At 33.5% G+C, this 25527-nt stretch overlaps 2 protein-coding genes across 2 annotated transcripts in view; both read left to right on the top strand.

The window, feature by feature from the left end:
- Positions 1 to 3046: 3046 nt before the first annotated feature.
- Positions 3047 to 5155, top strand: LOC126886756 (uncharacterized). Its single transcript, XM_050653779.1, has one exon. The coding sequence runs from the start codon at positions 3131 to 3133 to the stop codon at positions 5060 to 5062; it is 1932 nt and encodes a 643-aa protein (XP_050509736.1). The 5' UTR covers positions 3047 to 3130; the 3' UTR covers positions 5063 to 5155.
- Positions 5156 to 16826: 11671 nt separating this feature from the next.
- LOC126886310 (odorant receptor 46a-like) overlaps positions 16827 to 25527 on the top strand; it is a 41405-nt gene continuing 32704 nt past the window's right edge. The window contains exon 1 of the mRNA XM_050653184.1: positions 16827 to 17223. Coding sequence (XP_050509141.1) covers positions 16827 to 17223 — 397 coding nt within the window. The remainder of the gene's footprint in view (positions 17224 to 25527) is intronic.

Raw genomic sequence — 25527 nt, 5'->3', positions numbered from 1 at the left:
GATCATAACGCCTGAGGTCAATAGTGTATATACCGAGGCCCTTTGGCCCGAGAGATATACGTTGACCGAAAGTGTTATTATCTATAATACCCGTGGTGCCTTCAACGTTTAATGTCCTATTAAATATTCTGTATATTCAAAAAATTTGAATGTGTGTGTGTGTGTGTGTGTGTGAAAAAATGGCTTGGATGCTGGTCCGTTAGCCACAGATTTTTATTTTATTTTTACCTCAATTTATTAGTTTTGTTATATTCCCACCTATCTGACTCAAATGACTATATTTGTTTCTTTCAAGTAGTTTATGAGTAATTTAAATATTTCCATGTTATGACAACTTAGTAGATATTCTATACTAATTGGAAAATGAACTTGTGTTTGTCGTAAATTGTAATACAATTGATTTATATATCTCTCGTTAATTTTGCATTCAAAGAAAATATGGTTCAAATCTCTAATCGAAACATTATCACAAAAACAGACTGATGAATTAACTATTCCTAATTTGTGCAGATGTGCCTCATATTTTCCGTGTCGAGTTTTTAATCTGACGATAGTAGAAATATCTTGCTTTGGCAGGTTATACTTAAATATATATTCAGGTGGCGGAGGAAGTTCTTGATGTAAAGAAAAATATAAATTTTTTGATATGCTTGAAATATTTTTCCATATTTTATTTATTCTATCTATTTATTGCATCTGTCGATAAGATCTGAATTAGGATCTCACCATTTTTTATTGCATCTTTGGCCAACTCATCCACTTTCTCATTACCCAGTATACCGGCATGCCCTTTTGCCCATATAAATACTACTTCCACTTTAGACAAATTATTTTTTATATTACATAAAATTTTTGATTTGTATGAATTAAAATCAGTGTTTTGAATTGCATATATTGCAGATCTGGAGTCTGTTATTATAACAGCTTTTTCAATATTATTCTCTTTGATCCATTCTAGAGCTTTTTCGATGGCTATAATCTCAGCTGTTAAAATACTACTAATACTAGATAATTTATAATTATTATGTTGATGGGTATTTTGCACATACATAGCACATCCTACTCCTGTTTGATTTTTAGAACCATCTGTGTAAATTACTGTATAATCCACAAAGTCGCTCAGTATAGATTTTACTAAAATATTATTTAAATGATTTGATTCTGTATATTTAGGAATTATGATTCTTGGTTTTTTATCAAAGTTTTATACGGAAATTTATAAATTGGTAATAATTTTCTGTTGTGTAAATCTGTATAATTCCTGGTTTCAATGAATGCATCTGTTAGTGGTGGTGAATTTTTTATTCTCCAATATTTGCTAGTTAAGTTTTCCATGTTTAATAAAGCCAGACTTGTTAAAAGGTCTGAATTAAATTAAATCTTAAAAAATTTGAATGATTTTTGAATTAATTAGTTTTCAAATAAGTACATTTACCAGCAATAGTCATAACGTAATTGTGGTAACCATAGTTTTATTTGGTTACTATTTGTCAACTTGACAGTAATTTAACTAGTTATTTAAATTTAATGTCCTAGGGCGTTATTTTTCAAAATAACGTCCTATGGCATTATATCATACTTAACTCACTTCGAAATCATGTCATTGTCAAATAATATACCAGTCGGACATTAAGGTAGTTTAATAAAGAGAATATGATTTATAACGTTCTTTTTTTAATTTTCAAAACATTCAAAACATCGTTACCCTTTTTAAATATGCTACCTTTTACTGTGGGTGATCATATTATTAGAGCCACCTCAGAAAATTTTACTTTTGTTTAATAAATGGTATGTAGGTACGTTTTTTCTTTATACGGTCCGAATGCTATGTTTCTGTTGGAGTGATTAGTGTTGAATATTAAAGTTTTTATTTCTGCTATTTTCCTTTGTGAGATGTCTTTGGATTTCTCATGATGTTCTGGTACAACTACTGTAACGATCTCGCAATTTTTACTAAATTCACAAAATATAGTATAGGACTGTCAGAATATCACTAGAGGGCAATGGAAATTCACAAAGTTTATTATAACTCTAAACACCAAGAATACAAAATAATAGGCACACGAGTTGCAAGCTAGGCTGGGCAGCACTGACGAGCAATTGCATCTGAGTCACGCATTGCCACACATGCATGTTGCCACTATTGTCAGACTATTTATTGCACTTTCATAAAGTGTAACAAGACAGCCAAATGGAAACAAACTAATTAATATATGATCATCATCATCAATGGTGCTACAGCCCTATGAAAGAGCCTCGACCTTCCCAAGTCTATTACGCCAGTCAGTCCTATCCATTGCCAACCGTTGCCAGTTTGCTGCGCCTATTTTTCTCCCATCCTCATCTACACCATCTTTCCATCTAAGTTTTGGCCTACCCCTATTTCTACTTCCCACAGGTTGTGACATAAGGATTCTTCTAGGAGGGTTGTTATGCTGTGATTTTGCTAGATGTCCTGCATATCTTAGTCGTCCTATTCTTATAAGAGATAATTAATATATGATACAGCTCAATTATACAGGGTGAGTCATGAGGAACTGTACATACTCGTACCTCTTATAGACCCAAACGAACTAATTTTTTTAAAGCCCGACCTGATTTTTTCTAGTTTGAATAAATCAGTTGATTAGGTGGTAATAGTGCAACGATTGGCCAAAACACGAGACACATCGATCTGACCGTTCAAAGATTATGACGAATAGAAATTTTCTTTCAAAATGCGAAACTCGCCCTGTATATTAAAAAGCAATGGGAGCAGACACTTTTTAATGGTCATTTGTTATTCCCCATAGGAGCCTCTATACAAGGTAGGAGTATGTACAGTTCCTCATGACTCACCCTGTATACCCTTCCTCTAAAACATTGAAGTTTATTAGGTGGCTCTAATAAAATGAGCACCCACTGTATATCAGACTAATTTATTTAGATACCCTTCAACTTTAATCTTAATTGATGTTATTTATGAAGATATTTATCACTTACCAAACATGCAATACCTATTACTTTCAGTTAACATCAAAACAGCCCGTTGATAGAGCTAATTTTTCAGCCGTTGTTTAAAATTATGGATTTAATTAAGTTATATTAAAAAATTCTTTATTTTAAAACGTAAAATAAATACTAGCTGGCCATGATTATTTTCTTGTTAGTCTTTGAAATGGTAGTAGCGAGCCGAATGTTTCTTCAAGGGCAAGAAGAAGATGTTCAAACTAGAGTTTCTTTAAGTGAGTGTATTGTAGAAGCTTGCAAAAAATATTTTAACGAACCCTTCCAGGTTATAAGTTACATGCTACCTACAGCTGACATGCAAAATCATGTTGCGTCTTATTTTGTCATAACTCATCAGGTTCTGAGAGCGTTGGAAAGTGAAGCACGATGGAATATCATGATTAAAAGCTTGATTGGAAAAGCTTATCCGTTTAAGTTTGTTACCAAAACCACCGGGTACATCATGCAAATTAGAGGAAGTGGTGAAGTTGCTAATAGTCTAAAGATACTTAAAAAAATATTGGATTGGAACCCCCACGCTAAGTTTATCGTGGTCTCCACTACTGCATTTGACGATCCAGTTCAAGTAGCTACAGACATGACGAATGACATGATGAAGTACCAGATTCTAAACGGCGTAATTATGCTCTCTAATCCAGAAAATAGATCTGTTTTCAATGTTTACTCCTGGGAGCCATACAGTAACAGAAGTTGTGGTGACAATTATGAGCACACGTCCATTGATCGTTGTTCGTATGGAAACACTGAAAGTGACGTATCTTGGTTCACCAACAAATTCCCTACAGACTTTTATAACTGTACTCTTAAGGTTCTTTATACCAGATGGGCACCATTCGTAACCATAGACAATCCAAGGTTCAAAAAATCCAGCTCCACTGATGCTCAAGGTATCGAAGTCAATGTAATTAATATGATATCTGAAATCTTGAACCTATTTGCAGTATACCAAGAAGATGATCTGGACGGCTATGGTACTGTGTACGATAATGGTACTACTACAGGAGGATTTACTCTCTTGAGTAATAACGAAGCCGACGTTATGATCGGAGGGTATGATAAAAGTTTTGGAAAAATGTTCTATATGGATACCAGCAAAACTTATATACAGGATACTTTGATTTGGTGCGTTTCTCACGAACGTACCGACCAAGGATTGAGGCCGATGGTAGTAATCTTGTCCGTAGAAGTGTGGATAGCCTTCGGGACAGTATTTTTTGTTACCACTTTGGTGCTGTGGTGTCTAAGTAAAAAAAGTACCACTGAGTCTTCAACTTACAAAGATTTAACCAAGTGTTTTTTGACGACTTTTTTGGTTGTCATTGGATTTGGAGCAAATGATCTACCCAGAGCAGGACTAATTAGGTACTTTATGGGTCTTTTTATAGTATTCAATCTATTCATAAATATTATCTACACAAGCTATCTAACCAGTAGTCTATCCAGTCAGAGTTTCGGAGAAAAATTTAGCAAAATGGAAGACATATACAAATATAAATTAACTACTTACTTTTTGCGAGATACAGAAAGGTACTTCTCACCGTATACAAAAGATGAAGACAACTATATTCAATCAGTACCAATCAGAACTATTCTAGACAACTGGAGAACCTGCGTGAACATATCGTATTGCTTCGAACAGATTTTAGAAGGGAACCATAATGCTTTTTGTGTAACTGAACTTCACAAAGAGTATATCTTTAGTGGATCCGGAGAGCTATCTCAGAGCAAGGAAAAACCATACTGTTTGAACAAACCGGTGATCAAAATACCTGTCAACATAGTAATGAGAAAAGGGTTTAACCTTTATAACGTATTCCAGTCATACCTGGATAGAATCACCAGTGCTGGGTTTATTACCAAGTGGAAAAAGGATATTTTGTACCGGAAGTATGAAAAGAGTTCTTCGAATGCCAAGCTCATAACGTTTGGCAACTTAGTTTTGGTTTTCCAGTTTGTTGCATTTGTGCAGCTTCTATCTATAATAGTTTTTATTGCAGAATTGGTGTTTTATAAAAGCAGTCATGATATTTCGGCTTGCCTGGCCACTCATTAGTGCCTATATGTTACAAACTATAGATATAATTTCGTATACAGTAAATTTCACCAGCAGTAGAATTTGTGGTTTACACTTTAAACAAAATATGGCTTTCAGCACTGAGTACAACAAAATCTAAAAACTGTTTTGCATTCTTATTTTACCTGTTTTTTCAGGAAACTATAATAATTTTCTGGTGTATCTTGCTTAGTTTCAATACCCCAGCCCCAGTTGCATCTGCGAAAAAATGATCGATTTCACGTTAAAATCTTATACAGATTTTTAAGGGGGGAACCAACATTTTAAGAACATGTTTGTGATTTTCTTTAAACTATGGTACAATTATTTTATTTTTAAATTAAATAAGCTTTTTAAGTACAATTCAAATAGTATTCAAAACAAATTTCAAGGAAAAATATTTTAAAATAACCCAAATGTGGCAAATTTTTACAGACACCTCCAAAAAATGGATTTTACATTGGACACCTGAATTCGCCACTGGATCATGTGAAACAGAAAATTAAAAAATATTTTATTAGTTTATGAGTTTCTTAAAATAACGCTGTTGAGTTTTTTCTTTTATTTTTAATGAATTTTGAAACCTTGGTATCACACGGAAATAAAAGAAACGAAATTGTTTGTAACAAAAGGATGAAAATCAACATATTTATTATTGTTAAACAAAAAATAAGCATAAAAGCAAATATGTCCCGACACCGTTACCTTAAGAAATGTCTACAGAAAATCTATACAAAATTTCAGGTGGATTTCAGGAAAACTCGTTTAAAGTTTTGACAACTCCGTCTTCTTGTTTGTCTGTCAATAAACCGGGAGATATTAACAGAAGTTCAACCACGATTTTCTAAGTCCTGCCCTTTGCAATACTGGAAGGTTAGAGAAGGTACTTACAATTTGTGAAAAAATCCACGGGTTTCCTGTGACATTTTTCTGTGAAAATTGGATTTTCCATGAATAAAAAAATTGGGAGTTGCGATGAATTTTTAAGTCCTGCCATATCCATAGAATAACAGGATACTATCTATTTTATGAAGAAAATTTTTTGGGCAGGACGGTCGCAAAAGTACTTAGGGAGTATACATATATACAAATATGTAATGAAAATAATGAAATTTTCATGATTTTCTAAGTCCTGCCAACTTAATAAATTAATTATATTTATTTCAAAATGACCAAAAAAAATATTGGCATGACGTCACCTAATGTTTAACTGCACTTGTTTCTTGGAAAATTTTGTATAAAATTTTCACTCTGGTTCCGTGATTTTCTAAGTCATAAAATAAATTTTGTTACAAAATAAATAATTTCAGTATACATTATGCAAAATGGCAGGATGTTTAGTTACACCTTTTTTACTATATATAGTTAAAAAATTTGTAAGATAATTCGTGGAAAATTACACGATTTTCTAAGTCATGCCATTTCGCACATATCTCAAGAAGGTTAATATAAATCTATTTTCAAAGAGGCAGGATGGTTGTATAGTTATTTCGTATAAAAAAATTAAATTATCTGTCTGTAAAATTATTTCAGGGTGTTATACAAACATATTCATATCACCACATTTTTCTTGAGTCATACCATGTCGAGTATGCTTAAAAAACACTAATCTAAAACCGTTTACAACTTTACAAATGTCATCAGACCATCTGGTTGGCGGACGACCTCTACTTCGATATGCTTCGTCTAGAAGAAGCATATCGATGTCTTGTAATTAGTTTCTTTAAAATAGCTGCAGAACGCTTTTATTTGGAAAAACGAAAACTGGTACACTTATTTATCTTCCAGAGGTCAATTGTCAAATGTCAATTATCAATTGTCAATTTTTAGTACCGGTAATAGGGGTCCGTTTGGGTACGGAAACGGATATATTATCGAATAACTTTTCTGTCTAACTTTTAAGCATCTCTGACACTGGATTATTGAATTCTGGGATAGTTTTGTACTAAAAGGTACTTTTGCTTTAACTCAGAAGAATACGCAATGCAGTGTTCTAGAAAAATCGATGTGAAAAATTTTTCGCTTTTTGGTTTTTTGAGTTTAAAAGAATTTAGAAAAATTCTATTTAGAAAAACGAAAACTGCTACGTTTATTTCTCTTCCAGAGATGAATCGATTTTATCAATTGTGAATTTCTAGTACTGGTCATAGGCCTCCGTCTATTTAAAAGTACGCCCACCAATAAAACGAGTGTGATTCATGTGCCTGAAACTTTTTTATCTTCGAGAGGCCCCACACCAAAGAAACATAAAACATGACACGTTTCATGAAAATAAAACACAGTTAAACAAATTGAAGTCCGCACACACAAGAAGCGAGTGTGATTCATGCACATAAAACATTTTTATCTTGGTGAAATCTGTTTCAGGAAAGAGATCGTGTTGTATTTTTCGGTTTCAGTTTCATTGTTTTGGACAGTTAATTACGTGCATAATATGAATTCCAACCAAGAATTTAATATTGCATTGGTTTCTGTTGTAAAGTAGAATGAAGAGTTGTACAATTATTATAACCTGGAGAGGTACTCGAATAGGTAATGATAAGAAAATATCAGTTTTCTTTAAACCAGGACCCACAATAAAACAATGTAGATGTTTGAATACTCAGTCTATAAAATTATTTAAATTTGGGAAGATGATTACTTAGTTCGTTTGCAACCAAATACGTACTATGATTATGATGTTGGGCAGTAATAAAAAGTTGCCGCAAGAGTAACAACCTCGTCATCATTACTTTCCATTGTTGGCTATACAAATTTTCATTTTGTTTCTTTGATTAGTATATAACATGAAACGGTTTCGGCCTTCACAATTCATTTTGTTTCATGTTTTACGTTTTATGTTTTACTTCATGTTTCTTTGATCTGCGGCCTCCCTTAGAAAGTAATAAAGGTTTGCCATGACAGCAACGACCTCGTCATAACTTTCCATTGTCGACTATACAAATTTTATTTTTGTTTCTTCGATTAGTATATCACATGAAATCAAATGTTTTTTCACAATTTATTTGTTTCTTATTTCAAGTTTCATGATTCACGTCTCATCTTTCACGTTTTATGTTATTTTAATCTGCCTTAGGAAGCATTTTCAGATTAGTTGAATTGTGTTAAATTGCCGTAAAATTATTAAATTTATTAATTGCCTTTATTGCAATTATTAATTGCCTTAAAATCAATTTGTTGTTATTAATTTATTTTGTTGCATAGCAATTTTATCCCGCCTTCTTACTTGTTCGAACACAAAATACACACGCATGTAACAGGCGCTGAGTTGCCGCACTCAACTCGTTTTCCTAATATTGTAGGATTGTAGATATTATCCTGATATTGTTTCCTATATTTGATAGCAAAATTTACTAACACTAACAACACCAGAATAACGATTTTTAAATACAGCATCTATCTACTTGCAACTTTTTGCATTGTGTTCAGGATAACATCAGGAAAAGGTGTATAATATAAAAATGGGTAGAAATTGCATTTTAGTGCATAACATGCATCCAAAAGTGCATAAACCTGTCAAAATCGGTGTATGAAGGGCAAAATTTTGTTATTTTTGAGGTTTATGGAGTTACGAATACGCAAGCAGAACCGACCTCTGAATCACCTAGTGCCCAGAGTTGCTGCTAAGGCACGCCATCTGGAGTTTCGTGGGATATCGGCAATAAATTTAAAAAAAACAGAATATTCGATGGTTTTTGGGATGGCCGAACACGAATATGACATTACAACCGACCCTCGGAGCACCTGGTGCAAAGGGTGACTGATCTCGAATTTAAGAGAGTTTTTGGAGGTCGATTCTGATGGCGTATTCATGTTCAGCAACCACAAAACTCTTCGAGAAATCTACTTGCATCACTTTAGTGTCTGAAAGCCTCGAAATTTAGAATACGGCGTGTATATCAGTCACCCCGGGCACTAGGTAAAGATCTGTTCTAATGTGACATTCTTGTTCAGAAACCCCAAAAACCACCTGAGTAATCTGTCTGTATCAATTTACTGCCGAAATTAATATATAAATATGGTATAGAAAATGCTTAGCAAATAAAAAGGTACCATAAAATATCATTTTATTATAATACTAAAATACAGGGTGTCCCATTTAAGAAAACTCAAAAAATACTCATTCCGAGTTTCAAGTTTCAACCAACCCCGTATACTAAAATTAAACATTTTGGTATACTATTAATAACTGACAATAGTAGACTATATTAAAAATCGTTTAAACATAAATTAATGGAAGTTTGGATATCAAATCACTAACAATATGTATAGGGTGTGAATGTTCCTACAAAATAAAAAAAAAACGTAATTATATTTTAAACTACCTCGTATAATATTTCAAAACACTATATTTTATTAAAGAGAACATCGAATAGAATCCAAAAATGTAAAAATATAGAGGGTATTCCATTTAAAAAAACATAAATTTTTGTCACCCTGTGAAAACGGGTAGCCCTGTATATTAGAAAAATACTGTTAAATTATAGTCCTATCTGTGGCACATGTTTTACCTAAATAACTTTTTTCGTATATCTTACGACAAACGAGTAATTGGACTAGCCCACACTAATGCCCCACCCTGTATACAAAATAACCATAAAACCATCCTGCCTCTTTGTATATAGACTTATATTAAGATTCTTGAAACATGTGCAAAATGGCATGACTTAGAAAATCGTTGACTTTTTCACGAATTTTCTTACAAATCTAGGACTCCTGCCGTCTTACAAGAACTGTTTAACCTTCCTGCCGAGTACCGAAAAGGTATTGATTGTATTTGAGTATTATAACTTTTTAAAGGCAGGACTTAGAAAATCACGGAATCAGGGTGAGAATTTTCCGCAGAATTTTCCAAGGGACAAGTATACTTAAACATTAGGAGACGTCATGCCAATATTTTTTTGATCATTTTGAAATAAATATGTTTAGTTTATTAAGTTGGCAGGACTTAGAAAATCATGAAAATTTCATTATTTTCATTACATATTTGTATATATGTATACTCCCTAAGTACTTTTGCGACCGTCCTGCCCAAAAAATTTTCTTCATAAAATCGATAGTATCCTGTCTATCTACGGATATGGCAGGACTTAGAAATTCATCGCAAAACCCTATTTTTATTTTTTGGGAAAATCTAATTTTTACAGGAAAATGTCACAGGAAATTTGTGGATGTTTCCACAGATTGTAATTACATCGTCTATCCTTCCAGTATTGCAAAAGGCAGGACTTAGAAAATCGTGGCTGAACTTCTGTATAATATCTCCCAGTCTACAAGTCATAGAGTAATGCACACCGGAATATATTTTTGAATAGCGACGTAATCTGCAAATTAGGAATGGGAAAAACCTACCGGTTATAACCTAAAACCGGGTTTTTTTAATTCGAAACAACCGGTTTTACCGGTTATTTTTTGTCCCGGTTATAACCGGTTTTTTCTTTTTAAAGTAATAACCGGTGAAAAACCGAATAAGTGACCTGTGGAAAAAAAATAATTTAGAGAAAAATGAAGAAATGTCTATCTATTTTCGATCTCAATCATATGTATTATAAATATGCAATATGCGAAGTAATTAACCCAAACAACCATAATTCAACTTTTATTTACTAATAGAGAACTGGACGAAAGTGTCACATCAGCTTTTAAATATGAAACAATTTTGGGAATAGTTATTTAGATAGATGATAATATTTACATAAAAAAGTAAGTGATTACTGCTTGAAATCGATATTCCAACCATCATCTAAAAAATTGTTTATACTTGAGTACTTGAGACTCTTGTATGAAATGTGAACACCGAAATACGATTAGGAATCTCCATTATGTAACTTTTAAACAATAAATAATTCTTAGGAAATAAAAGGTAGCTATTATACAAACGTATTAAAAAATATCTACTGAAATTTTTTGATGGCAATAGAGAAGTAAATAATGAATTGGTTTATCGAATTTATTTTTAAATAAAATATAAGTCATTTGGATATTTTTTTAAACTCGATAGATCCAAGGGACATTTCGGTAGATCGGTGGGATCATCACTTTTGGGAATATCCCAATTATTGACAACGCAATATACGCCGACGCCGTCTACAACGAGCAACGAATCAGAGATTGGGGTACTTTCGCCCATTTTTAGGGTAATTTGAAAGCGCCTGGGAAAATTTTTATAGGTTGAATTGGTTTGAAGTGCAATATACCTAAATGTAACATTATAACCTATTGAGTATTTGGGTTTTTGGAACAACCGGTTTTTTTGACCGGTTATAACCGCCAGGTTAAACCGTAAGTAAAAAAAACCGGTATAACCGAAAATCGGTTTTTTGTTCAACAACCGCCATCCCCACTACAAATGAGAAGGAGAACAGTTGTTGAGCTTGAACTACGCCCAAGCGTGCTGGCGCAAAACAGCGGCAAAGCGAGTCGAAGGTAGAAAGATTTAACACGCTGTATCTCATTTTACTCCTATCGATCTGAAATTTTCAAAGAGTTTTCTTAAAGTTATACACTTTCATTATTAAAATAATGATAATTTTAAACCAAACTCGCCCCTCAGGGATTTAAATGGTATCTGAGGGATAGTTAAGGACAAATTCTTGAAGACGAGCAGCTTATTTTGCTTTGCTTTTTTTTAACAACCATAAAAAATTTAAAAAATATTTTTTGCCTATAAAATGTTTTTTGTATATTTTAGCGACAAATGTTTCAAATAAAAGTTGTGGATCTTAAAAAGTTCTTTGCTTTGTGAGTGTATTAAATAGTGTGATGTTATGCCTTCTGGTCCCAATTAATTAAAACTCTATTGTTTGGTTCAAATACATTATATTTACAATCACCTCCATCAACGACTAACCATAACAATATGTTTACATTTAACAGTAACGACCTACTACAACAATAATTACTAACTGAGTACAATAATCTTTCTCCACGGAGTTAATGTTTATATACACATTTAAATAATAACAAAACATGACAATTCAATGTTACTTGCGGTTATTGATACAAGAACAGATACTACATGGATTAATGACTTTGAATGAGTTTTAAACATATTTTGTACAGGGTGATATTATAATACCACATGAGTTTATAAATTAAAATACAAAAATAATTGACTGAGATAATTGCAAAAACTCTTATTTTTGACTTCAACCTCTAAACTCGCCAGTAATTTGTGCTGCCAGTCCTAAGCCTGGATTACGGGTGAAGGGAGGTTAATGTTACCCTTGCTCAGATTACAATCCTGTTTGATTACCCTGTATTATGTATCTAATGTTTTTCGGGCTCCTGCTTTTCGGTCTCCTACTGTTCGGTCTAGTGAGGTTTCGGTAAAGTGCTTTCGGTCTCATGAGTTCGGTCTACTGCTTTCGGTCTAATGATTTCGGCCTCTTTACAGTAAACCGCCCCAACCATTGCAATTGATTTTTTGAGGTTTAATTTTAAGTCACATTACAAAAAAATTAACATTTTATCAACATTTTTATTAAAAAATCCGTTTGAAAGAGGGCACATTTTTGAAGTTATACTTCTTTACGAGCGATATGAGGGTGAATTTTAATAGGATTAAAACCTTTGATCCCGGCGCAGTCGCATTACAACTTTGTTCTGATTGGATGTTCAAATGACATGACAAAAATTATCCAATATGGCAGCTGTGGCACAGCTGTGGGACTGTGGTTTGGTTATGTATGGTTATTGCGTTTTAAAATTTATAGGAAGAGAAACAACAAACAAAAAGTTAGTTAATGGTTATCCTGCCTTTTTAAATAGTTTTCATATTATATTTTTGGACTTATTAACATAGAAGAGATGATTGTTGCATGCCAATGTGAAATCCCATCAAACTGTGACTAGTATGAGTGCCGCAAAATTACTGATAAAAAACCTATTAGCTCGAAGGCGTAGAGGTGACTGTGGATAACAACAATCAACCGGGACGATCTACGATCTCGCTTATTCAAAGCTAAAGAATCTTACACTGGTAAGTGTTTTAAAAATAGTTGATCAAATTTTGTTATGATATTTGAACATAGCCACTTTGCACGATGCAAGTGATTGCATCGGCTCTGATTGGGTGATGAAATGATCTGTCAATAATAAATAATTGTTCAATATGAAGGTAAACAAATGTATAATATGTTAGTTTTATTATTGTGAGGACAGAAACAAAAAAGTTTATAATTGTAGTGATTTTTAAATAGTTTTTAAAGCAACAGGTACGTAATAATTGTAAATGTTTTGAACCTACCAAAATACATAGTATGTAGTACTTTTATTTACATACTTTGATTACCATCAAAATTTCTATCAATATTCACCTAATATATTGTTTTCTTACTCTATGCTTTGTTGGATTTTTTCAATTCAAAATCAAAATAATTTTATTTACATAATTCAAAAATGTCAAAAGTTTAATCCGTTTAGTTAGTCGATCTTCGCACATAATGACACACTGTCTCCGTGGCGAAGCGTTTAATGCGAGTGAACCCCAATACAACGCCAATACCAGCCGCGCTGGTAAGTTGGTTGGAATCCCAATAGAAACTTTTATTTTTTTATTTTTTTTATACATTTTATGATTGTAAGTATATTTATTATATAATTTTATTTTCAGAAAATACGTATTTAGTTAAAAAAATTTCCGACAATTAATGTTCAGAAATCATTTGTGGCATTTTTAATGTGTTTGTGTGTGTTTTATTCTTTTATTACATATTTTAATTTTTGGCACTGTTTTAATAAAAATGTTTGAGAAGTAGTAAGTATAAATTAGTTTAATATTTAAATAAAATATAAATAAAAAGTATATTAATTTCGTTTATAATCATATAATCATATAATAGAAGTATAACTTCTTACGTGCGTACAAAGTACACACACATTCTTTTTTTAGTTTTTTTAGAAGATTTGATTAGGAGATTTGATTTGGTTACAGTAACTTTGATATATTTTTATAAACAATCTTCTTTGATCAATAGGAACCAAGATAGCATTTTTTAAATCATATTTCCATTGTTTATTAAAATTAACACTGAAAACATTTTACAAGTGAAGAATTAGATTTTATAGTCCAATTTATACAGTAACCGCCACTCTATTAGACACATAGGAACATTAAGCTATTACAGGCCTGGACCCTTCACTTATAGTAGTTGTCATTTCCCTCGCCTCTTGCATATTTTAACCCTAGTCAAATTTTGAAATAATTATTTCTTAACTAAGTACGTTATACTTATTTTAGGGCTTTTAGTAACACTGATGATGGATTTTTTAATCCGAAAGCGTTCTGTGATTTAATTGAACCCTTATTTAGGGAATTTTAAATATTCCTTTCACAAAGGATCTCGTATTTTTGTGATGTATGGTATACAGCCAGCTACAGGAATTTTATTTTCCTCATGGATTTTCATAGCAATTAGGTACCTACCCATGTATCTAGTAGCGTGGCTCTTACTATATATAGAGAGTAGGTGTATAAGAGAGTGTAGTACATATACAGAGTAGGTGTAAAAAGTTATAACCCGTTAAAGTGATCGTACTCGTAAAATGCCGCCACGTTAAGATAAATGGCAAAACTTTTCAAGCTCCGTTTTTTACAATAGAACTTCAAATTGAAGAGCGCTGGAAAAATTATTTGAAATATCTTACCTTCTATAGCATGCATAGCATTATTTTTTTTTAATCTGGAGCAGCTCGAGGAAATAATAGGAACTGACCGATTTTCACGTCTCGGTAAAGTCGGAAAATCCCGGAAATATAAATAAATTTATTTATTAAATAAATTAATAAATAAAGTAAATTATTGAAGTTATACTTCTTTAGGCGCGATTTCATTGAGGGTGAAATTTTATTAATCTGCGCGCATGCGCACACCGACAGTATGGTATTAGTCGTTATACAGGCTCTGATTGGGTGTTGAAATGATCTGTCAATAATTGTTCAATATGGAGGTTATCGGTAAACAAAAATATTCTACATATTGGTTTTTATTGTTGTGAGGACAGAAATAAAATCAAATTTATAATTATAGTGACTTTTTAAATAGTTTTGAGAAGCCGCAGGTGCGTAATTCTAAATGTTTCAGTTGTATTCCAATAAAAAATTATCTTCATACCTATCTATTTGGAAAATGTAAAAAAAATAATGTAGTTACCTATTAGTAGGCAATGCTTTAATTTACATAATCTGATTACGAACAAACTTTCTACAAATCTTCATCTACTATATCGTTTTCTTACTCTATATTTTGTTGTACTTTAATTCGACAAAAATCAAACTAATAATTTGATTAAATTCATATAAATAAACAAAATGCCAAAAAGTTTATGGTGTAAACGTTTAGTTTGTGTATATTCCCACATGACGTATACGCGAATGTGGTGCAGTGGGAAATCGCTTCGACTTTCGTACGGCGCGATAGACGTGAAGTGGGTTCAAGCCCCAAGCAAGTTGTTATTTTTTTATTTTTTTTTTATAGATTTTATGATTGTAAGTATAATATTATATAATTTTTTTCAGGAAATACGTGTTTAATTAAAATTGTTGGCAACAATTATTGTTCAGAAATCATTTGTGGCATTTTTCAATGTGTTTGTGTGTGTTTTATTCTTTTATTATTTAATTTTTGGTATAGTTTTAATAAAAAATTTTGGAAAGTAGTAGAGAAACTGTTTAAAGTATATTGATTTCGTTGAAATCATATAATAGAAGTATAACTTCTTACGTGCGTACAAAGTACACACATTCTTTTTTTAAATTTATTTAATTAATAAATAAATTAGTTTTTTACCTATAGAAGTTATTGAAATTTATATGATTTCGTAAGAAATATTTAAATTATAGTAATTAATGTAAATTAAGTTAATAATGTTTAATATAAATAATAATATAGAGATTTAAAAGAAGAAGAAGGAGAAGAAAAAGAAGATGAATAAGAACAAGAAGAAGAAGAAAAAGAAGAAATTAATATGTGTTTATATAAACTAAAATTAAAATTAACTAAACTATAACTATAGTATTTAAACTAAAATGAACCGACTAAATTTTTCAAATTCAAAACTTATTTTTTCAACTCAAGGAAGTTCTTGGTGACAGAAATATAAATAAATTAGTTATTTATGAAACAGTTCGTGAAGTATGCTTTTTGCGAACGCACGCGATGTTTAGAGCACGAGCGACAACGGAGCGAGTGCTATACATCGCGTAAGTTCGCAAAAAGTACTTGACGCACAGTTTCATACAATATTTTATCTATGATGAACAAATAAAAAAACTGTAACTCTTCGTCATTGGAATTTATTTCTATTCTACAATTTTTAGAACTTTGACATTTAAAAATTCTAAATTCTTTCAAACCACAAAACTGTCAAAACTTTTGTCGTAATTTATTGCTCATTATGTCAAAAAAAATGAAAACGCGAAAATGAAGGATATTTGATTATATGAAAGTGTGTTAAAAACAGTCCGAAAAAGTAAGTCCCATTTAAAATACATTGTTACTTCACGCACACTTTAAACACTTCACGCATTGCTGTCTATAATGACAGTTTTCACAAACTAAAAACTTATACATAATATGACATAGAGTAGATAAAAAGAATGTATGAACGCACGTAAAAAGTTATACTTTTATTATTACAATTTCAACGAAATAAATATATTTTAAACAGTTTAGTTGTATTTGACGAACATTGAATTTTTCTATGACATTGATTGCACAACTCACCTTTTGTTTCAGGCAGCGCCAAAAATTGAGCACATGAAGATGACTATTTACAACACCATATTCTTCGGTGTGTGGCCGTTAGTTTTTGACCAGAAACCGCTCTACAGAAGAATCTACAACATCTACTCTTGGTTTATTTTTCTAGTAGCATTTCTTTACGTCACCACTGAATATATAGAAATATATCTCATTGTAACGACAAATTTAGACGTGTTTAGATTGATCAAATCAGCTGTGTTGATTCCTAGTTACACCATGGGGCTCATGAGAGGCCAGGCTGTGAATACTCCACGTACTCAGGAGTTGATTAAGAAAATTCAGGAACGAGAAAGACAGATATATGAATCTGAGGATGAAGATATCATTAAAATTTACAAAGAACGTGCCACGATTAATAATAAATTCAATTTTTACTATATGATGCTTAACTATTGGGGTAAGATTATTCGTCTTTTATTGTTTTAACGGAGAAGCTTTACTGATTTGATACAATTCAATAAAGGTGTTGATAAAAATAATTATTATCCAGATTTAGCCATACGGCCCACACTCTCTCTAAGAGGAAAATTGACTAATCTCAGATACCTAAGGTATTAAAAGGATTGAGCTCTGGTGGGACTTTTTCCGTGTTATCGAGCCCTAGCTCTCCAAAGCGAAATTTTTAAACATCACGACGTGTTCTGAGCGACTAGAAACCTCAAATTATTTTAGTGATGACAACTTTGGCATGGTTCTGATTAATATTCGTTCTATAAGAAATAAAACTGATGAATTATTTTTGTTTCTGGAGGAATTAGGATTTCCCCCGATAGTTGCGGTTACAAAGCACTGGCTTGAAGTCAACGAGCCTTTTTTTGTAGAAAAATATACCACAATTGCCAGGTATGATCGCAGAACTTCGGCTCATGGAGGCACCCTAATTCTCTCTAGATATAATGATTTTTCTCCGGTAACAAAATACGACTTTTTGTTAAGTGAATCCGTCTTTGAGTTTTCCTTAGTTTATAATAAAAATCTTAATCTTTACATTATTTGCATTTATAGATCACCTGACTCTGCCGTGGAACTATTTTTTCAGAACCTGCTAAATTTGTTAGATGACCTGCCTCATAAAAGCAGAAAAATTCTATGCGGTGACTTTAACATTAATTATGCTGCTGCTTGTGCTACCCAAGTATCCCTGGTCAACATATTTGAATCGTATGGTCTCTCAATGCACGTTAATTCTCCTACAAGGATTACAAAAACTACATCTACCATAATTGATTATATTGTCTCAGATTTCTCACCTTTGATGTCTGCTCTACAGTTATTAATGCGGGACTATCTGATCATGAAGCAGTGTATACGAAGTTTAACATCTTCAGCAAACCCTCCTCAGAACCCAGACGTTTAGGTAGGATTTTTTCCGCCCAGAATTTTCGTAAATTCCAAAATTTATGCTTAACTTCTGAGTGGCAGTTTCCTTCTATGGACGTGGACTATAATTTCAGTGTTTTTCTAGATAAGCTTATCCGCATCTTCAATAAAGCTTTTCCTTTAATTCCTATTAAGCCAAAACATCGAAAACCTTGGGTTACGAAAGGTATCCGCATATCAGCCAAGAATATGCGTTCACTTCTATACATCAAGAAATTTACTACCAATGTTTCTGTCACTGAATATATCACGAAGTACAGGACAACATATCTAAAACTTGTCAAATCAGCTAAAAAAGCCTATTATCAAAATCGTCTGGGAAGCTCTAAAAGTGTTGCAAAAGAAACCTGGTCTATAATAAACGATCTTCGAAATAAAACTCACACAGCTCAATCATTTTCCCTTCCAAATCCTGAGAGTCTAAACGATTACTTCGTTAATGTCAGTAAAAATATAACATCAACTATTTTGCCGCAAAAAGATCCCATTTCCTATCTCCCTAATTCAAGAAAGGTCTCGAATTCATTCTTTTTAAAACCAGTCGATAACTCTGAACTGACCCAAACAATCAATAGTATCAAAAGCAAATCATCCTGTAGTACTGATGGACTATCTATAAAAATTTTCTCTAATCTCACAGAAAATGTGTTGGAAATCCTCGTCTCACTAATTAATGATTCCTTCGAAAAAGGTCAATTTCCAGAGTGCCTAAAGACAGCCATTATTATTCCTCTTCATAAGGGTGGCGAAAAATCTAATGCCTGCAACTATAGACCTATTGCCTTACTACCGGTACTCTCCAAAATTATTGAGAGACTCATTAAAACTCGACTTATGTCTTTTATCGTTGATAACAATATTTTATCTCAAAATCAATTCGGCTTTTTAACTAATAAATGTACCACTGATGCCATGTTTTCTGTACTACATGAGGTTTATCAAGCACTAAACAATAATTTTTATACTGCCACTGTTTTCTGTGACTATACCAAAGCTTTTGATTGTGTAAATCACGACATCTTGATTAAAAAACTAAATTTCTATGGAATTAGAGGTATTTCTTTGAATTGGTTCCAATCCTACTTGAATAATAGGAAACAACTAGTTAGAGCAAATGATACTGACTCTAGTCTCAAAAACATTGTATGTGGAGTACCGCAAGGTTCAGTATCGGGTCCTCTTCTGTTCCTTATCTTTATAAATGACATCACTAATTTAAAAATCGATGGGAAAATTTTTCTTTTTGCTGATGATACCAGTATCACTTGGAGCAACTCAACTATAGCATCTCTTCATGAAACTATAACTTCGGATCTACTGACGATAAAGACCTGGTCTGACTCTAATTTACTCTCTTTTAATGTAGATAAAACAGTAGCATTATCCTATAAAGGAGCTCTTCAACCTTTGCCTCTTAATAACAGTCAGATCAGTACCGTTGATTCTGTAAAATTTCTTGGTATTTTTTTAGACAGCAACCTCAAATGGTCCCTTCATATCGATTCGTTAAGTAAGAAACTCGCCTCAGCTTGCTTTGCAATAAGATCTGTCTCAAGGGAACTCAATTTAGCATCTTCTAAAATAACATATTTTTCATTATTCGAGTCTCACCTTCGATATGGTCTTCCTTTTTGGGGTTCTAGTACAGCTGCTCAATTTGAGGTTATTTTTAAATTGCAAAAAAGAGCAATAAGGTATCTGTTTGGCCTCAGAAGATCTACACATTGCAGAAGTTACTTCAGGAATCACGGAATTTTAACACTTCCATCTTTATATATTCTAGAAACGGTTTGTTTAATTCGTAAACACCTTCATGCCTTTCCAGCAAGGCCCAATCATCTTTACTCCACCAGAAATTCAATCTTTGATATTTATTTACCGATCCCATGCACTGAGTTAGTAAAGAAATCTATATTATATTTCGCAAAAAAACTTTACAACCATCTGCCTTTACAACTTAAATCTGCAACATCTTTCCCAAAATTCCGTAAACTGACAAAAGCCTATCTATCTGAACGACCATATTATTCAATAGAAGAATTTCTTAATGAATAACTAAGAAAATTGGATTTCATACGCAGTAGCTTAAACTGTCAATTCCTAATGTTGTATTTTAGTTGTAAGTATGTTCAACTTTCAATTTGCAATGTATATAAATTTTGCAATTATTTGTTTTTGTTTTTGGTTTTATATCTTATTTACTGTATATTGACGATTTATCTAATTTTATTGAATTGTAGTTGTTATTTGTTATTTCTTGTTGATATTATTTTTCTTTTGACTGTATGTAAGCTTTGTCCATAAAATTGTAAAAATTTTCAGTGACAATAAAGCATATTTCTATTCTATTCTAGGTGACTTGGTATACTGGAGTATCTCTCAAAAATTCTTGTACACATCTGGCCATCGAGAGTAGTACAGCTTTCTGCAAGATCTTATAAAGATGTTCATTTAGCTCCACCTTTTTTATGTTTTCGATAACGTTTTTCGGAATGACTTCAGTAGTAGACGAAATAATAAGTATTGTCTGGGTAGTTTTCATTCTCCATTGTTTTCGTATTTGAATTTCCAGATCATCCAAATTTCTCTGTACTTCATCTGGTGATCTTTTCAGTAACTTTAGTACGTAGATTATTGTTGTTATATACCTTCAAATCAATTAGTGTCTATTATGTGCCACTGTTTGCAAGGGCGGATCCAGGACCGATTTTCGGGAGGGGCCATAAACTTTTTTGGGGAGGGGTATCAGGGGTCTGGGGATAATTTTTAAAAATTACTGTTACAATGGTGAGTTTTCAGGCACTTTTCATACACTTTTGAGTGCCATAAGGATATTCAAAACTTATCCTTATTAAAATATTATTAAAGCCAGTACCAATTTCTACACATTTTTTCGGATCCAAGAGCAGTTCTTTCAACAAGTTTAATACTACTTTTCCCAATGCTTCTCCTGTCAGACCTTGTTCTTTCCCTCTTTCTTGATTTTGAGCTTAACAAAGTTTTCACGAATGTTGTTATTGTTTATGCATCTCAAATTTAGAGAAAGCTGTTCCACGTGGGATACGTCGGCCGTTTCGTTAAATAGGACAGAGTAATAATTTGCACTTTGAACCTGATTCATTATTTGTTCAATTATTTCTTCACCACAACATGTTATTAATTGATTTTGACTAGGCTGCTAATGTATGTTACTCGGGAAGATGCTGTGGATAGGTGTTGTTTAAAAGCCTTATCTCTTGATGCGATTTTAAACCTTAACATCCGGCATCAGCATCTTCGTCCGGAAGCAGAAGGCCATCATCACGATGGCCTCTTAGAGAAATATTATTGGTCGTAGTCTTTCTCTATTTTCTTGTGTCTGTTTAGACCTCTGAGAGTCTATCTGTTTAATGACTGACTTTGCAATTACGATCACTTTATAGAAAATCCAGGCCCACCTGAAAGCACTCCTTATGGTATAATATTTTTTCATGGGTTTGTATGGCTCCGTCTTTGCCCATGAGTTTGGCGAAAGATGTTAAAGGTTTTGTGACAAGGCTTTGGGCTGTCAATGTCATCCCTCTATTGTGACCATATTTTTTATTAGAAAAATAAAATGCAATACTTGCAAAACAATCCCTTTTGAATGTACAAAGGTACTAACCAACTCCTTTGTACTAAGTGCTGATGACCCAAGTAACGCTTCATTTGTTTTTATTCTTTGTGTGTACAGAATATGGAAATTGATACGATTTTGATGGTTGCCAAGGTCGTTCTAACAATTTGTACTTTGTAAAATTATCAACATTTTGATTTACAAAACATCATATGTCATTCTTGAAGCTTCTGTTACTGGTTTTGTTCAATTCTAGTCCAGAAGACATATTTATCCCCTGTTTTGTACATAATATATGTGTTTGAAACTAAAAACTTCTATTTTTTAAATTCTCGGAGGGGGCCCCCATGGCCTTCTCCCTGGATCCGCCCTTGACTGTTTGATCTGTGTGTGATAGTGTAAAAAGAGACAAAATGCTGGAAGACCTCCGAAATCTAGGTATACCAAAAAATATATCAACCTCATAAAAATGACGTTGCAGGGTTCAAAGGCCGCAGTTAGATTAGATGAAGAACTGTCTCCACTGTTTGACATCAACATGGGGGTGAGACAGGGAGACGCACTTTCAACTATGCTGTTTAACCTAGTTCTTGAAGCAGTCATCAGAAAAACCAATGTGACCGGCCATATAAACACCAAACCGGCCCAAATTACTGCATATGCAGACGATGTTGCTATTATTAGTAGAAGCAAGACACGACGATTACCACCAGTAAAAACATGGTTATAAGTTCCACATGCTTCCCACATAAAGGCATACACAAAATGACTTGGATTTCACCAGATGGAACCACAACCAATCAAATTGACCATGTGCTGATAGACAAAAGGGCAGCCAGTAGTATCTCCGATGTGAGAACACGACGAGGAGCATACTGTGGATCAGACCATCTTTTAGTACAAACCAAATTTAGATGCAGAGTTAACAGCAAAAGACACGAAAGACAACAAAGAACAAACAAACTGGACCTGGAAAAACTGAAGATTCAGGAATGTAAAGAGAAGTTCGAACAAGAAGTCGCAAATGAGTTAAGGACGCTAGAACTGCACTCCATAGAGGGCAAATGGACTAATATCAAAACAGCAGTACTGACAGCAGCAGCGTCCACCCTGGGAAACAAGAAAAAGGAGAGAAGAGCAGCATGGTTTGATGACGAGTGCAGACAAGCAATCGAGGAAAGAAATGAAGCACACAAAATGTACATAACAAGAACACGGGAAAGACGAACATTATTTGAAGTCGCAAGACGGAAAGCAGACAAGACATGTAGAAATAAAAAGAGAGCCTATGAAAATGGACAAATAGAAAAAATGGAAGAACATTTCAAAAACAACGAAATTAGAGGGGCTTACGAATACCTAAAAAAGATAAAAAATGGGTATAAACCTCAAACAAGTCTATGTAAAGATGAAAGTGGGCAAATAATCAGTGACCAACAGAAAGTCACAGAAACCTGGAAGCATTATTTTCAGACACTACTTGGAACTCAAGTAGACATGGAAGATGAAATGGGTGTGATCTACGTAGAAGAGAATGGAGTAGAAGCTCCAACCATAGAGGAAGTTTTCGAAGCCATTAAGGCCCAGAAAAACAATAAAGCTCCGGGAGTTGATGAAATACCAGCAGAACTATATAAGGTAGGTGGCGACCACCTAGCAAGTCACATCCACGCGCTCATCAGAGACGTATGGCAAGAAGAGAAAATACCCGACGACTGGAAGAAAAGTATAGTATGCCCGATCTATAAAAAAGGAGACAAACTCCAGTGCAAAAACTACCGTGGAATCTCTCTACTATGTACAGCATATAAAGTCCTCACGTATATTATAAACCAGCGGCTCCAACCACTAGCAGAGAATATTATTGGAGAGTATCAGACGGGCTTCCGACGGGGAAGATCGACACTGGATCAAATATTCACAGTAAAACAGATCTTAAGCAAAGCATGGGAACACGATATTGATGTTCACAACGTGTTTGTAGACTTCAAACAGGCATACGACTCAGTCAAAAGGAACAAACTATACTATATATTGGCTGAATTGGCAATACCACACAAGTTAATAAGACTCATTAAAGCCACAATGGATGAAACTCAGGCATATGTACGAATACAAAACCACCGGACAGACTTTTTTAACATTTCGCAGGGACTAAAACAGGGAGATGGGCTGGCCCCAACATTGTTTAACCTGGCACTGGAGTATGCGGTTAGGCAAATGCAAACTGGACGAGGAAATCTACTGACCAACCGAACGGTTCAACTGGCCGCTTATGCTGATGATATTAATATTATGAGTAGAACATCAACAGGAGCACAGGAAACATATGCAGAGTTAAAAACACAAACAAAAATGCTAGGTCTGGAAATTAACACAGAAAAAACAAAAATAATGACTCAGACGAGAAGAAATATAGTACCAGAAAACATTATACATGAAGATGACATTGAAACGGTTGAAAAGTTTACATACCTGGGAGTAGAAATATATGCCGACGGATCAGAAGATGGAGAAATAAGGAAGAGAATAACGCAGGTAAACAGAGCTTATTTTGCCCTCTCCCATATATTTCGGTCAAAAAGTGTCCACCGAAATACAAAGATGAGAATCTATAAAACCTTAATTCGACCAATAACATGCTATGGCAGTGAAGTCTGGGTGCTGAAAGAAACATCCAAAAACAAACTCGATACATTCGAAAGGAAAGTACTTAGGAGAATACTAGGACCTGTGAGGGAAAACGGAATCTTCAGAAGTCGATACAACAACGAGCTTTATCAACTTTATAAGGAAACGCCCCTGTCAGACTTCATTAGATTACAAAGATTGCAATGGGCCGGACATGTGATAAGAATGGGAGAGGATAGGCTACCAAAACGAGCACTGAATGCTAGAATGCAAGGAAAGAGACCGGTTGGGAAGCCACGAAAGCGCTGGGAAGACACAGTAAACAGCGACGCACAAGCCCTTTTAGGAGTCCGTGTATGGAGAAGAGCAGCCACAGACAGGCAAGGGTGGAGGCAAAAAATAAAGGAGGCCAAAGCTCAATTTGGGCTGTAGTGCCGTAGAAGAAGAGAAAAAGAAGACACGACTAAAGGAAACGTTCAAGGAAATTGATCCTGAAGCACAAAAAAGAGGGCTTAAAATAAACGAAAGAAAAATTAGTACATGACCATCAAAAGAACATCTGAGAATGAAAATAATATAACAATAGACAACTATACTATTGAACGTGTGGATGCCTTCACATATCTGGGCACAGAAATCAATCAGAAGAATTCCGTAAATAGTGAAATTAATGCACGTATTTCCAGTGGAAATCGTACATACTATGCTAAAAAAAAATTGATGACAGCGAAATTATTCGACAAGAGAACCAAAATAACTATCTACAGAACTTTGATTAGACCCGTAGTAACCTATGGTTGTGAAACCTGGGTAATGACGAAAAAGGATGAAGCCCAACTCAGGACATTCGAGAGAAAGATACTAAGAAAAATATACAGCCCGGCGCAAGAGGAAGACAATACATGGAGAATCAGGAGAAACGACGAGGTTAATGAACTGAATGAAGGGTATGACATTGTAAGATTTGTGAAAAGTCAAAGACTGTCATGGCTGGGACATGTTCAGCGACAAGAAGACATGAAAACGACAAAGAAGATGTTACAGTGGACGCCGGTAGGGAGGCGAAAAAAAGGAAGGCCCAGGCTGAGATGGTTG

This window comes from Diabrotica virgifera, chromosome 6, assembly GCF_917563875.1.
Source record: "Diabrotica virgifera virgifera chromosome 6, PGI_DIABVI_V3a".
NCBI classification, from domain to species: Eukaryota; Metazoa; Arthropoda; class Insecta; order Coleoptera; family Chrysomelidae; genus Diabrotica; species Diabrotica virgifera.
Note: the sequence above shows the minus strand (reverse complement) of the source record. Positions and strands in the feature narration are given on the sequence as shown.